The 16,793-nt window shown below is 32.2% G+C and overlaps 1 protein-coding gene across 1 annotated transcript; it reads right to left on the minus strand.

Annotated features, from left to right (window-relative positions):
* Window positions 1-212: 212 nt before the first annotated feature.
* LOC111702236 (zinc finger protein 43) lies at window positions 213-6,656 on the minus strand. Its single transcript, XM_023473867.1, has 7 exons — window positions 6,575-6,656; window positions 6,308-6,371; window positions 4,140-4,305; window positions 3,638-3,766; window positions 2,438-2,605; window positions 2,177-2,238; window positions 213-471 (listed from the first exon to the last, which is right to left on the minus strand). The coding sequence occupies exons 3-7, from the start codon at window positions 4,302-4,304 to the stop codon at window positions 213-215; spliced, it is 783 nt and encodes a 260-aa protein (XP_023329635.1). The 5' UTR covers window position 4,305; window positions 6,308-6,371; window positions 6,575-6,656.
* Window positions 6,657-16,793: the final 10,137 nt, after the last annotated feature.

Here is a 16,793-nt window from a genome sequence, read left to right on the forward strand (position 1 = left end):
CCCCCCCCCCCCCGTGTTTAAAAATTAGTGAGAAGTAGTTTAACCACTTCTAGTGTGTTCTGGTTTAAGTAGAATAGAAGTGGTTCAAATTTGTCTGCACAGCTCAGCTACTTCTTGATATTTGTTCCAAGAATTTCAAAATTAGAAAACCAAAAAGAAAGCCATCAATAAGAGACCTTAAAAATTAATACTCGTAAAACCGGGGTTTCTTCTTACCTAACATGCTGCCTGAGACTTGATGTTGTTGTTGAAGCAAAGTCACAATGATCACAAGGATATTTAATCCCGTCATGCTTGTTCCTCACGTGCTTTGTTAGATCTGAGGGAAGTGTTGCTGCGTACTCACATTGCTCACATGAATAACGGATACCGTCGTGTTTGCTCATCTTATGCTTTGTCAAATTGGATGAGGTGGTAGCAGCGTAATCACATTGATCACATGGGAATATTATTCCTTCATGTTTGCTCCTCCTAAGTAAGTATATTTAGATCAGTTCATCATTTGAGTATAAACATAAGCCCATTTTGGGCGAACATTTTTATATTGACATAAAAAAATATTTTACATTTAATTGTTTCCGAATCCAGCTTTACTTACTGGAGATCATTTTAATTTTCTACTGAAACTGCGTTAACACAAAATAAGCTAAAATATATAAGTAATTTTACGGAAAACGGATATTTTTACTTGTTTACCATTACATTTATAAACGATTGTGCACTTCATCATTCAGACTCAGATCATGATCAATTAAAATATAGCAGTTATCATCGTGCAATAATGCGATATTAGTTTCTAAACTAGCACTAGGCCCATTTATAACACTGAGTGTTAGAAATAGGCCAAATATGCAAAGTTATCTTTTTCAAGAGTATATGTTTTTAAATCCAAGACGAGTAGAACAAAAATACACCATATATTTATAAAAAATGGCTAAAACTATATTTTGAAATAATAAATGTCAATTTTAAACTAATAATAAGGTGTGAGAATTAGATTTTTATGATTCTTGATTTTATTTTCGAACATATCCCTATTTGCAACAATTACCGGATTTCAGCTCATGTCGCGTTTTCGGAACATATCCTGGTTTTGAGACAATTACTCGAAATCATATCAATGTCAATTTTTAAGATTTACGCACTAAAGTAACAAAACAAGATTTTTTGATAAGATAAAATAGAAACAAAATAGAAAATAAAAGCAAACTGTTCTTTTATAAATTAAAAATCATTACAGCATTGAGAAATCAAAATATTGATATCATTTGTTCTTACATTATAGATTTAACTTGAAATACGGGAAACTGTTTTTTTTAAAATGCTTGAAAATAAATCATCGATATTCTCTAATTTAAACAGATAAAATGTTGAAACTTAGATTCTAGAAATAATTCAGAAGTTAATTTAGTCGTCATAAGATAATTTTTGTTTTCTGTGATTTATTTTGTAAGTTATGAAAGTAAGTTTTGTTTTGAGTTGTGGATTGAACTTAAAAACGGGAAAGTGGGTTTTGTCTCGAAAACACGACAATGTTTTAAACTCAGGATATGTTCGAAAATGGAAAACCTGATATTGTCTTGAAAACGGTCTAGAGATTAAATATAAAAGAACTCCTATCATAGTTTTGATTAAAACAAAGTTTAAAATTGGGAATGGTTGTCCTCGTCATATTTAAGAATAAAATGTTGTTTATTTTTTTATTATCGACTTTTACTCTTTAATCTGAATATGGGCCGGGATCCCAAAAACCCAGTCTCTAACACTCAGAGTTAGAAATGGGCCAAGTGTTAGTCTTGTAACTAATGTCCCCTGTAGTGTTAAATACTTTGTAATTGGTTCAATTGGTTCCCGGATGTTCTCTAATAAATTGGAAAATTTATAGAATTTGAATAAAAATAAAATTATTGAAATTATCTTTTCTTTTATTACTGCTTTGTTGGAAGGCTTGTTTTAATACCTACAAATAACCTGCACAATACATCAAAAACAAGAACACAAAAAAAATTACCCAATCGGCTATTATACTTTCATTTTTTCTCGACGTGTTAAAAAGTTTAGAACTTAAATTTGAACCTTGAACTTTTAATTAATTTTTAGGATAAAAAACATTTGCGGGAACTCATTTGTTTGTTTGTACTGACATCACTTCTTCAATTGTGAAGTAAATGTATACCTGTGATGCTTCAAGCTAGATGTTTTTGTCGCCACATAATCACATTGATCACAAGGTTTAACCTGGAAAGTTAATTTTAGAAGACGACTTCAATGCACTAGACAATTCTACATAAAAGGAAAAAAGAAAATTTTATTGAACAAACTAAATTTTTTTATAATTTACTTTGAGGATCGTGGGCCATTCACATTAAACAATTATTAGGACCAAAGAATTAAATATCAATCAAAGAAAAGTTATTTATTAAAGAGTGTGTACTACCTTAGTTCTATGCGACATGTACGTTGTTCCCATGACTGCGTAGTCCGACTGTACATAAGGGAATCTAACACCTTCGTGCTTAACCTTCTTGTGCTTCTGCAGATAGGAGTTTGTCGTGGCTGCGTACTCACATTGATCACAAGGAAACCTTGTCCGTTCTGCTTTTACCTGCAATTATTGGAATAAAATACAAAAAAGTATATTATTAAATGCATTGTTTGCAAATCCAACTAGGCCCTAGAAATATTATTGAACCTGCAGCAGGAATTAAATAGCCGTTCTCGTTTGCGATCACTTAAAGAGACTGTTAAGGAAAAATGAAAGGGGGTATACAGACTTAAATCTAAGCACTTTAGGACTTGATCGCGACCTATAAGAGTTCTACCTGATGTTCCTGTCTCGAGAAATTGATTTAAAACTGTGTCAAAGTTATACCAAAACGTATATATATATATGTATTTAGATTCGGTATAAGAATCTAAGTATTAAACAGATCATATTCAGCAAATACGCAACAATCTGAAAACTAAGATAACCCAGAGGAGCCTGAATAACTTAACTGCTCCAATTATAATTTGAATGTATTACTTATTCATTATAGATATAATTGATAGTATAATTGATACGTCTGGATCATGTGACCAGAATGTCCATCAATGACAGTGGAGTATTATTGTCACGTGATACAGACGGAAACACGGATAAGTTTTTGGTATATCGTTGGCACAGTTTAATATCAATTTCTCGAGACAGGAACATCAGATAGAACTCTTAAAGGCCTCGATCTACTCCTAAAACCCTTATCAGTCCCTTCAAGTGATCAAAAACGAGAACTGCTATTTAATTCCTGCTGCGGGGGTATCTAATTAATGAAAAATCATACCCCCCCCCATCTATTTCAATCTCTTACATAATCCTTCATTTCTAGCAGGGTTTATGATTTTATTCGCTGAATCGGTGTTAAATGATTTTTGGAAAATAATTGATTACTTGGGTAGACTCTTATGGTTCATTTCTACTAAAGATATGAAAAATTGCAAAGCTGTGTAAGATATTTCATTATAAAACATGTATCCTGAAGTGCAGAAAAAAATTATTTCCAATATAAAAGGTCTGTTTTCGCGCAATATTTAAAGCCAACTTTATTTAGTTTGTTCTTCTCGACAATCCAAGAAATTCTTTTTAAAATATTTGAAATACCTTTTTCTGAGACAGGTCAGCTGACGAGGTTTGAATATACTCCGGTTGTACATAAGGTACACGGACAGCTTCATGTTTAACTGCGTGATGCTGGATCTTAATGGGCTGGGAAACCTGCGGACTCACAACCTTTAAAGTAGACCCTTTTTAAAGATGCTGTTCCAGAAAATAAGTTTTAAAAAAATGAGGGTTTTGACAAGGTTTAGGCAGTGTTTGTCATACGGATCTACTCCTAATCCTCAAAAATATAAATATATAAAAAAATTATAAAAGTAACAAGATATACATAAAAATATTCTGCTCTCCCGAAATAGCTCTCGATGGGAAACTGGCAAAACTCTAGGGACTGGTCTCTAAATGGTCAATCACGATTCAGTCAAAAAACTACCGAAAAGGTAAAATAGTAAATTTTTTCTAAAAAATTGAAAAGTAGGTTTAAAAAAAGTTTTGGGTGCCATGTTCACATTGTACAAACACTACTGTAAAAATGTGCTGCCCTTACCTGAACCTGGAATTGGTTTTGAACATAAGGATTCCTAACAGCTTCATATCTAACCGCCTCATGCTTAACAGCGTGATGCTGAATCGGCGGTTTTGGCGGCTCCGTCGATGTTGTGACGTATCCTCGGGGGTCGAACTGATATCGAATAGTGTGGTGTTCACTCATCCTAACATTAAAAATAACAAAATTATTGAAATTGGAAAAATTTAGTTTTATTTTAGTTCTATTGATAACTCATCTTGTATGTTTCGGTCTGAGGGAGCTCTGGAATGACGTGAAATACCGCCCGGTGTTAATATTATAAGTCCAGGCTCTACCGTGTCTTATCTAACACAACAAACTTGGAAATATTTTTTACGCCTCTTCATCAAATGTTCTTGCACGTCAAGAAGTTAAATAATCTAATTTCTCAGTGGAAAGATTTATGATGATCTGGGGAAAAATGAAAAGTTGGATATCAAAGGAATATTTTTTCATCCTTACATGTAAATACAACTTTTGCCCAATTTTCCCACTAAAATTTATCAATTTGTCTTGAAAATATAACTCTACCAATCAAATATCTTATTTTTCTACTAGCCTCTTTCCTAAATACCCAGAGCCCTCCCTTTAAGCCTAAACCCGGATTTTGAAGTAACTGCCTGAATCTTCAGGTATACTGCCTGAATGACTACTTTTTCCTGTAACCAGTGCTTAAGATCCATTTAATTTTGATGCGGATTCGGATCCTGGATCCGCACTGGAAAAAAATGGATCCGGATCCAGATTATTTCTTTAGACAAAGCAGAATTTTCAAATTTTTTGTCTTATTTTTATTTCGCTTATTTTAAAGCTAAAACTTGCAGACGATTCAGAAATCAGGAAATTTTTAAAATCTTATTTTTAATAGTTCAAATTTGGGTTTGGGGAGTAAATTTTTTTTTGCAGTTTTTGGTTGATATTTTGTCCCTTGGATCTTTGCGGATCCGGATCCAGGAAGTCAAAAACTTGCGGATCCAACGGATTCAGATCCTAAGTCTTTGTTTTGACCCATTTTGCAAAGAATATTTTGCAAACAACCCGTCAAAAGAAATTTGCACATTTTGATATTTTCTTTATTACACATCACTTAATTACAAATCAGGTTATTTAAAGTTTTTTTTTTGTATATTTGAGATGACTTTTTTCAAAAATGTATATTTTATCCTTTTTCGGACATTTTTTGCAAACATTTACTCCGAATAACTGGATTTCTCTAAAACAAAATTAATTTGTGCAAATTTGCAATTTTTTGCAGATTCTAAAAGTAGAGCATCATTTGTCATATTTGGACATAACACATGAGATTATTAACACCCCAGCGTATCCTGGTTTACCAAGTACCCCAGCAGGGTTGAGGTTAATAAAACAATATCAATTTTGTAATATTTCAGAGTTAGGCTGAGACAATTTCTGGAGGGAGGGGCATGAAGAAGGATCCAAAAAACTTTCTCAAGGAAATTACCGGGAAAAAAAAAACATAATTAAAAACCTAACTACTAGCAGCAGGCCTTGATCAGTGTTTCCGTATGTTAATATTTTGAGTCATGTATCACAATTATAAAAGAAGTTCCACACTACCGAGCGTAATTTTGCGTCACAGCGGCAAGTAACAAAATACACAACTTACTTGTGCAATGAGTTTTTATACAATAAAATTTCTTTCTTTTATTGTTTTCCTTTAACGTACACTAATGAATATTGAACAAGAGAAATTTAATACTGTGAGGAAAATATTTGGGGTCCGTCCTAGAGACCGATTTTTGGACCTCCCCCCATCAATTTTGTACATGACCACTTATTTATCATTTTTCAGCAAAAATATTACTTTTTTTATTATTTTAGGTTAGGTTAAGACAATTTCTGGGCCTAGTGCTGCGGCTAGAAGAGGCTAGAGGACCGAGCGCCGCGGCTATGATAAGGGGCTGGGCGCTGCGGCTAGAACAGGATAAGAAGCCGATCGACGCGGCTAGGACAGGCTAGTGGGCCGGGCGCTGCGGCCACATGATCAATTATATCCATTTGTTGTTCATGTACAAAATTGATAGGAGGGGGGGAGGGGGTTGTCTAAAAATCGTTCTCTAGGAAATTACCAATATTTGTAAAAAACATGTACAGGACATTTAAATAAAAGACTGTAATAGCATCACCTGAGGTGTTAAATATCTACTGTTTACTTTTTAAGCTTTTTCAAACCCCACTCAATTATAACATCTGAAATTAAATTGAAGTTAATTAAAATAAAATTACAAAACTCTTGAATTTTTAAAACTATTTGTGAATTCAATAACTCCAACCGTTTTAAAATATTTTTAAGTAAATCGTTGAGATGCGTTTAATTCTCAAAAAAAGCATCGAAAGTGCACAAATGTTATCAAACACATAGAAAAGAAAATTAAAAAAACGTAAAATAAAACCTGTAACGTCAATATCTCATCTAATTTATCTCGTTTAAGATTAAAGGACGATAAAGTTCGAAGGGCCGTTACGTTGAACTGTTTACAAGCGCAGATTAAACAGATTGCCGCAAATAATTCCGTACTCTTCTACCTGACTCCAAATATTTAAATCGACTATAAAAACGACGACATTCAAACTTAACGTTTAAAAAATTGAAATAGGAAAGGTTTAGAGGAAAAGAAGAATATATAGGGTGTCCCACGAAACATGACAGTTCGGGAATAGTTTTGAATGTCTTCTTCCATAAACTGTATTAGATATTATAGACTTTTTGAAGTTTATTATATTCATACTTTGAAATCAATTTTACATTATTGGCTGGCATGGAAATTTTTACATTATTCTCTTAGGGTTCAACCAACTTAAAGGGAGTGTTCGCGAAAAATGAAAGGGGGTATAAGCTTAGTGCGATAAAAAAGCGCTTTTGATCGCTATTAATCTTACTTCTATCTGTTGCGTCTATAAGGAGAAAATTGTTAAAGACGTCTCATACATAATAACTTAGCGCCCATACAAATTCAGAAAATTGCAACATACAACTTAGACCGTAAAAAAATTAATTTAATTTTAAACAAATCATTTAGATATTACAACCTATAGTCATCGATTATCTTTCGCCACATTTGTATATAGTTTATATTTAATAATATTTTTTAAGTAATTTGTTTTGAATTTGATTATTTCTCTTGTCGCTTGCGCAACTGTCTAAGAATGCCTCGCACGACTCACATTTTTCGAAATCCGTTAAAACGTTTTCTAAAAAAATAAAATTAATTAAAAAGTATTCTAAAATATAAACTATACACAAATGTGGCGAAAGATAATCGATGACTATAGGTTGTAATATCTAAATGATTTGTTTAAAATTAAATTGATTTTTTTACGGTCTAAGTTGTATGTTACAATTTTCTGAATTTGTATGGCCGAAGTTATTCGGTATGAGATGCCTTTAACAATTTTCTCCTTATAGACGCAACAGATAGAAGTAAAATTAGTAGCGATCAAAAGTGCTTTTTTATCGCATTAAGCCTATATCCCCTTTCATTTATCGCGAACACTCCCTTTAACAAACTATGAAAGAAGACATTTTAAGCTCTTTACCAACAAACATGTTTCGTGGGATACCCTGTATAATTTAGGGCGGCCCTGTAAAAATTGTTCAGAGGTGCACTTTTTCTTTTGAATATGCTATAAAAAAAATAAAACAACTGTCAGTGAAAAAGTATCTTTTGAAAATGAAGCTTTCTGGAGAGAACATACAGAAACACTCATAAAACAAGGACATTCTCTCTGCCTGGCAATGCTTGAAAAATCTGACATGATCTGGAAATCTTACATGTTCAATCTGAAGAAAGGTACACTGAAATTCCTACTCAACTCCTGTTTGGACACCCTGCCAACACAAACTAACCTTCTACATTGGGGAAAATCTTCATCAGATCTCTGTAAACTATGTCTACAGGCAGGCGCTGAATTGCAAGGTAGAAGACAAGAAACTACAAACCATATTTTGAATGGCTGCAAGGTTACACTACACCAAAAAAGATATACTTAGAGGCACAACAATCTTATTGAATATATAACTGGATTAATTGATATTGACCGATTTTTAATGCATGCCGACATCCCGTCCCATACCCTTCCAGGGGGAGGTACGTACTGTTCCCCCCAACCTCCATGTGACTGCAGAGAAACCAGATCTAGTAATTTTCGATAGAATGGAGGAAAAGATGGATATTTTTGAGCTTACTGTCCCGTTGGAAACAAATATCAAAAATGCCAATGCTCAAAAGATGAACAAGTATGAACATTTTATCACAGATATAACAACTGGGATGTGTCTGTTCATCCTTTTGAAATCGGCTCAAGAGGATATATCTCACCATCAAATAAAGCAAATCTAAAGAAACTGCATAAGTTCTGCAAACCCAGTGTTACTTTCAAAGCAAATCTATCAAGCCTTGCAGTACTGTCATTATACTACATTTTTAGAAAACGAAAAACACTAGACTGGGACCAAGAAACTCCATTTCTTGAAAACCACATCTGAATAACTAAACTATACTAATGTAAAAGTCTTGTATTGAACCTGTTTTTTGGCAAACCCTGTCAGTTATAAAATGCGATATCCAGAGAAAAGAGTATTAGTTTGTAAACTTTTATATTGTTTAATGTAATTTTGCTTTAGACAAATATAAATGATGAATATAATATGAAACTAAGAAAAATCCAAAATATTTTTTATTTTGAACCATTTTTTCCGGTGCCACCGTAAAAAACGTGATTTTTTGGCCATTTTTGAATTTTATTGATTTTATTTCTTAAAACTTTTAACATTTTGGAAATCCCAGATAATGGTCTAAAAGATAAAATCAAATGATACTGAATATTTTGAAAATTCATAGTTTTATAAGCAGTTTTAGCCCCAAAATCATCGATTTTATTGATGCGTACTTGCACCTCACTAACCCTGAGAACTGAACAAAATTTTTTTTTCACTATCTATATTTTATACTTAATCTAAAATGTCATTACTTTTTGAAATAACTTTAAAAATGGTCGATTTCTGAACTGTTCAAAAACTCCTTTTTTTTTGAGTTTTTTGAAAATTGTAAATCTCTTATAATTTAATTACGTGTTTGAATATTTTGAATTTGTTCTTTTAAAATGTTCATAAATTACATAGTTTTTGACTTGGAATGTTGTTTAATATATATCATTTTGGGAACCCCAGATACTATCTTTATAAGACAATATTAATTTTTTTTTAAATGGTTGAAAACTATTTTATTTTCATGTAAGTTAGTAGAAAAATAATCTGGTTGCTATGCACTAACCTTGTCAAAACACTCGCTGACAAATATTAAAACATTTTGTTTTAGTTTTTCACTTTCTGTTTGATATATTCTATGCTAAATAATTCATATATATCTAATCAAAAGAAAAAGTGCAACTCTGAACAATTTTTACAGGGCCGGAAGTAAGATTAGTAGCAATCAAAAGCGATTATTTTTCGCCGTAATCATATATCCCCTTTCATTTTTCGCGAACGCTCCCTTTAAGGTCAACCATTTAACTATCGTTGGTCAAAAAACAAATTTGTTATATAGATAGATATATTAAAAACATTTTGATTTGATTTGTGTTTAAGTTATCACCTTTAAAACAAAAACAAAAACTTAAAAGTGTAAAAACGGACCTTAATAATATCCATCCTTTTATATATATAAATATATACTTATAATATCCATCCTTTTAGATATATAAATATATACTTAATAATATCCATCCTTTTATATATATATAAATATATACTTAAAAATATCCATCTTTTTACATACATACAGTGAAACCCTTCATAACGAATACATCGAAAGAATTCATCAAATGTCGTATTCTTCACTTTCTGATAATGGAATGTTGCAGATATTTACTTTTTTAATTAAATGATTATATGGAACTCTTTAAAACTGTTCCTGCATATTCATGGCTATTTATTTATTTTTGCAAATACTGAAATTTACGTAATAAATAGTATAAAACTCATTGAAAAATTGTCAAGACGACATTTGATAAATTCTTCCGATGTATTCGTTATTAAGGGTTTCACTGTATGTACTTATAAATATCCATCCTTTATATATATATATATATATACTTATAAATATCCATCCTTTTATATATATATATGTCTGTCTGCTAATTTGTTTGTTTGTGTCTAAAGACACGTTTAAACCGCTTTTTTGTGGAACCTGCGATGACTCAAAGGAAGGTTGTTGGGCCATACAAGTTGAAAAAATACTGTTCTTTTTTATTAAAAGTGCGCCAATTCAAATAGAAAAATTTGACAAAATTTATTAATGAAATGGCCGACTTTCAGAGCAAAAAGTTAAAATTATTTACAGTAAGCGCCCTATTCACCCTTTAAGCCTAGTACAGTTCGTACAGTAAACGGTAGAATGGTGGTGTATAATTAAATGTAAAAAGGTACGTGATATTGAAGAGGCCGGACTCCCCTCCTGCACGCCTCATGTTGTATCATAAACAATAATATTGACATGTCAACTAAACATAGTACAAAACCGTTATATTTTTCCACCCGTGGTTCATTTGTTGATCGGCAGTAAGTAAAGGAGGTCAGAAATCAGAATCACAGCCCCCCCCCCCCCCCCCCCCCCCTCCATACCTTATTAATGGTTTACCAATTTTTGTCAAACAAATTCATGTTTTGAAGCAAAAATAGTATTTGTGACCTTTCGCCGATTGTCTTTGCGTGTAAACCGGTGCACCGTAAAGGGAGTGTTCGCTAAAAAAAGCACTTTTGAACGCTACTAATCTTACTTTTATCTGTTGCGTCTACAAGGAGAAAATTTTTTAAAACAACTTATACTGAAGAACGTAGCGTCCATACAAATTCATAAAGGTGCAACATTCGACTCGGATCGTAAAAAGATCAATTTAATTCCAAACAAATCATTCAGATATTACAACCAATAGTCATCGATAATTTTTCGACGCATTGGTATGTAGATGAGTAGATGATATTTCATAAAATTTATCTATTTTTTTTGATCTGATAGTTACTTTTGAAAACATTTATTCCTGTTGTGAGGATTTTTGATAATGAAGACGACATTTTCATATTTTCCAGGAATGTTCGAAAATCCAGCACCAGCAAAATATATTATAATATAAAAATATTAAATATGTACGAATGCGTCGAGAAATAATCGAATGTTGCATGCTCTTCAGTCATTTTTAACAATTTTCTCCTAATAGACGCAACAGATAGAAGTAAGATTAGTAGCGATCAAAAGCGTTTATTTTTCGCAGTAAGCCTATACCCTCTTTCATTTTTCGCAAACACTCCCTTTAAAGCAAAATTTTGCATCTTTACTATTAGACGCAATTAATTTTGCACGTTATTGAGTCAATTTTTTTGTGCAATAAAATAAGTTTTAGCGGAAACATAAAATTTTGTTAGTTAAAATTACTTCCTTTTAGTTTGTTAAACAATACAAAAATAATTACCTTTCAAATCTCAATGCGACGACCTGTCATTTTCATTTATGACATTAAGAGGGGCACACAGTACATATACTTTCCTCACTAAGTTATTTTTATTGAAAACCAATTTGACTCACAATATTTGAACAGAAATTTGAGACAGAAAGACATGAAGACAAAAGTCAAAAATGGCCAAAATTAGATGAACGAAAACATGGGACAGAAAAGATTGTGCACTGAATCTCCCAGTGGGGCTATAGAAAAATTAACACTTTTTGTTGTATTGTATAATTTGTTCCCAACCCAGGAACTATTTTGTTCTGAAACTATATGTCTCTACCAAACTAAGGAGCTTTAAAAACCAGAATGTCCTATGGGGATTTTTGAAATAAAACGAATCTTAAAACTGTTGAAGAATCAAGGTACAAATCCTACTGTTGCAGAATTCAAGAATAAAGAGGTCTTTTATGTACCAAAAACTTGAAATGCAAATTCAGGCTTTATTGAAGGGTTCACGCGATGATGTTTGCAAAACTTTTTAAATCTCTTAAAAGTTATTGGAAACCCTGTTTACACCAAATGCAAGATCATATTTTTGGCAAAAAATCTTTTTCGCTTTTAACTAATTAACATCTGTTCAGGAGTGAACAAGAGTGAAAAATATAAAAAAAAAGTTCAACATATTTTTTGGGAGAATGCATTCTCTTTTCTGTTCAGGCAAGAATTGGTGAGGAGAAATGCAAAATGAGGAGATATTTTGTCTTGGTCTTACTTCTTGGATCAGTATCAGCAGATTTCAGATCAATAATCCAATCCGACATTTTATCTAATTGGGGAGGGAGAGGGGGGGGGGGTAGGATTTTGAAATTTACATAGTTTTTGCTCATTAGTTCTGTAGTTTCAGAAAATAATAGTTCCAGGGTTGGGTACCATACAACAAAATCCCTTGATTTCCCTCCTCTGTCAATAAACATTGGGATGACTATACTCAATTTATACTATTTAAAGAGTAACTGAGCACTCAGTCCAAACTCTAATTTTCTTATTTCTATATCTTTGCAATCTCAGGGTGATTGTGAACCAAAATGTGCAACTCAAGATCATGTTTTTTGTCAATTCTTTAAAACCGAAGTATAGAATACACTGTTCAATATGGACCCCATTAGGTTTCAAGTCAAAACACTTAAAATTTTTCCTTAGAATATTTTAATATGCAGTCAACTGAGTGTAAATTTTTTTAAAATGATACCAAGGGAATTTTCAGCAAATCCATTTTTCAGAAATCTCAGGAATCTAGTGCTGTTTCAAGTCTAAATTCTAACATTAATGTAGCTTCAAAGATTAATTCAGTTTATTCCAAGTTTTTTTAAAAATATTTTTTGAATTGTAAATGGCAGGGTCCCTAAAATTTATAAGGTGTCCAGGGATGACCTATAATTAAAAATAGATGCGCGTTGTGTAGGGTTGTTAACCTTTTTTTGAAAACGATCGTTAAACGATCGTTTTTTGTTTTGTTTCTCGATCGTTTTTTAAAACTACCCACTTGTTTTGAACTTTTAGAAAAAGAATAATGATCGTTTTTGAAAACGATCGTTTTTATAAAAACGATCAACGATCGTTTTTGAAAAAAAAAATGTCATTGATAAATATGATAATGATTGTTAACGAAGGGTCGTAGTTAACAAGGGTTGTCGTTAGCGATAGTTAACAAAACGACGAACTTCATAAATATAATTTTTTTTGTCGTAGTTTTTCAAAAAATGAAAAGTTAAGATCCCTAGTTTGTCACATTAAAATGTGCACAATGAGCATTAATCTAAATTTTTACCTCAATATCTTTAAAACTCTTTATAATCGCAGCTAATGTTTAAAAAAACCATACATGTAGTAAATGCCCTACTCCCAAAACTTCTCTCAGACCCGAATCAATCCAGGTACTGTAGCAGGAAAGTGATGTGTTGATCTTTCCTGCGATCATAAATGGTCTTTTTTTTCCCTCCTTTCATCCCCCCCCCCTCCCCCTCTTCCAACCCTTATACAGATCTAACGGATTTATTCTTGTTTGTGTGTGAATTCTATAAATAACCCAAGCCACGCGGAAAACTGAAGCCACGCCGATAGTTCCGTTATTCCAGAGGCCCGGGTGCTGGTGGGATGGCCGGCCAGCTCCCAGGGAACTAGGGTTAAGCTCTAGCCTAGGGTGGAGTGAAATCTGGGGAAAAGGAGGCAGTTGAAGACCAGCTCCCTAGTTAATAGGTTCCCCTGGAGATCTCCCCTCACTCTGAAACATTCTAAATTGATACTATTTGATTCGTATAGTATTTTCCTTTAGTTTTTGTATCGTTGTAAAAAATAATAAATTGTAAGAAAAACTGACTCGTCGAATATTCAATCAAATGAGTAGTTGCTTTGATTCATTTTTCTTTCATATGTAATAGTACAACTCATAAACTCCCAATGCCAAACACCGGCACAATCTCCTAGGCTTCAATGTCACAGGGACAAGCACGCAAGTTCTCAATGCCAACCAATTGGCACAATCTTAGAGGCTTCAATGTCAACAGGGACATAAACACGTAAACTATTAAAGCCAAACCAATGAGCACAATCCCTGTATCTAACAGATCTGAGTGTCCTAATCAAAAACGAAGAAATTGTTACGTAACCTGAAAATGTTACTTTCTTTAGCAGTTTTTTAAACTTTGGAGGTGATATCATCTTGTAATTTTTTTAAATTTGGGGACGCACATCTTACTGCCTAAATACGCTGCATAAAAAAAATCTTTTTGACGTGAAATCAGATGAAATAACATCAAAAAGACTTTTCAAGCATGGTGCTTATGCAGTTATAAAGTTCACTTTGGAGTTTGATTTTTTGCTACAACAGGTTATGACTGTTTACAAAAACTTACAAAATTTGGGGACCCTGCTATTTATGGTTTAAAAATCTCGCAAAAAAACACCTTAGACCTTAAATCAGAAAGTGTTAGTTTGGTAAACCTAAATGACTCCAAGTAACAGCATTTAAAAATCATGTTGTGACTTTGAGATCTCAATTTTTCAATTGAACTTCAGATAAAAATGAATATTTAGTAAAATGTTGAACCTCTTCAGAACGCTTTTCTTTTTCATCAAATTCTCTCTAATCCTAGCCAGTAAGTTATTTTGAATTCTAAAAAGTCTTTCATTAAAGTTAAAGTTGGAACTTTTGCGTGGTGATATAATCTTGAATGCTTGATCTTGATATCCAGTGTGGGGACTTTTAAACTTGATCCCTCAATCAAAGTTATCTTTGGAGGATATTGACTACCAAAGGATATTGAAGAGGAATTGAATTAATTTGAAGCTCTGCATCAGATGGAGATCAATGCTTGTTTTTGAGATTCGCACACAAAAGTTTTAACTTTTGAACACATCCTTAAAATTATTAAATTTTGTTTAGAATGCAGCGATCCATCCAAAGGGAACCAAATGTCCTGGAATTACAGTTCTAGGACAGTAGGAGCAAAATATACAGCTAACTGTGACTCAGGATTTTTCTTTGTGAAGTTTAATTCCGGAGGAGGCTCCTATCAATCATCAAAAACTGCAACTTGTATTCAAAACGGAAATAATGATTATTGGAGTTATGATGATAATAGCAACAGTTTGGGCGACTGCATAAGTAATTAATTCAAGAATTTTTTTTTTCCTGACAAAAAATACATCCAACTCTACTTTGATTTAGGTTTAAATTGCGACAACTCTTTGAACCAGGGGAGACAAATGAATTGGGATTATTCCTCTTCAAGGACAGCTCTTGGAAGTGTTTTTACAGCCACATGTAATACAGGGTATGCATTCTTCAGAAGTTCAGGAGGTTCAGGAGGTTCATTTACTACCTTCACAACTAAAGTTGGAACCTGTACTGTAGGAGGGAGTAGTTCCTACTGGAAGTATGATGATGGAGGTTATAGTTTGGGCGACTGTGATGGTAATTAACATTGAATTATTATCACCTGTTTTCATCAATTTTTTTTCTTGTGATCCATGATTGTTTGAATCTAAATTTTGCTATTAAAGACAATGTGAAGGAATTGAGTTTTTGTCACAAACTCAAATTTTCTAATACTTGAATCTCTGCATCCTGATGGTGGAAACCATTGATTTTTCAATCTAACCTAAATTATTTGATCTAACAGAATTCATAGATTTAAATACCGCAGGTCTACAACATAGGGATTAAAGACTTTGTGACAAAGACTTAATTCCTGAATATTATAGTTTCTATATTTTAAGAAAAACATTTCAGAAGTGAAACAAACCAGAAACATGATACCGCTGGTTAAACAATTTGGCAATGTATGGTTAAAGGGAGTGTTCCAAAAAAATTAAAGAGGGTATTGGCTTAATGCGATAAAAAGCACTTTTGATCGCATTTGCATTTTCTGTTCTTTTATATTTTGATTGCTCAAAAATTTCTTTCTATTGACAAGAAATGTAAATTGTGTATTTCTTATAAATTCTATGCTTAATGGAAATCTTAAAAATGTTTCTTTTGTTAAAGGGAGTGAGTGACCAGAAATGTATGGTAGTTGAACTGAGTATATTGTCTGAGTAAATCTAGGTTCAAAATCATCTTTTTGGGTTGGATGCGTTTTGATTATTTAATAACGATGACAAAAAATATAGTAAAAATTCTATAGTAAACTAATACAGTTTAGGAACATATTTCTCAAAAGAAATTTATCAATAAATCAATGTTAGAATCAATTATTTCGTTTTCATAATAACATTGAATTTCTTTTTTTCTATGAATTTGTTTTGCAGATTTCTTAAACTTCTGCAAATGTTGTCTTTTCAATAAATATTCCAGAAAATCTGCAGTAAATCTCCAACAGATCTTTGTGAATAATGAGATCACAGAAACTAACAGTTGAATAGAATTACTTATTTTCCAAGGATATAAAAGTTAATTTTTATTTTCTCAACCTGTTCCTAAACAACTAATTAGTTTATTGTAGAAAATTTGTTACATTTATTGTCGTCATTATTTAATAGTTAGAAATAAATCGATTCTCAAAACTTATCTAACCAAATTTATAATTTTGAACGTCAACTGTACTCTCAAACTTAGTAATTATACAACTTTTAAACATTTGATTGTCTCAAATAAAACCGAAAAAAAAT

The sequence above is a fragment of the Eurytemora carolleeae genome, unplaced genomic scaffold, assembly GCF_000591075.1.
Source record: "Eurytemora carolleeae unplaced genomic scaffold, Eaff_2.0 scaffold23, whole genome shotgun sequence".
Lineage (NCBI taxonomy): Eukaryota > Metazoa > Arthropoda > Copepoda > Calanoida > Temoridae > Eurytemora > Eurytemora carolleeae.

Excerpts from the sequence above, each read along its gene's own strand:
- LOC111702236 (XM_023473867.1), bottom strand. The coding sequence starts at position 4,304 with ATGAGTGAACACCACACTATTCGATATCAGTTCGACCCCCGAGGATAC. Across the intron at positions 2,606-3,637 it reads CTGACCTGTCTCAGAAAAAG|GTAAAAGCAGAACGGACAAG; the intron begins GTATTTCAAATA and ends CAATAATTGCAG. Across the intron at positions 472-2,176 it reads TCTAGCTTGAAGCATCACAG|GAGGAGCAAACATGAAGGAA; the intron begins GTATACATTTAC and ends ATACTTACTTAG.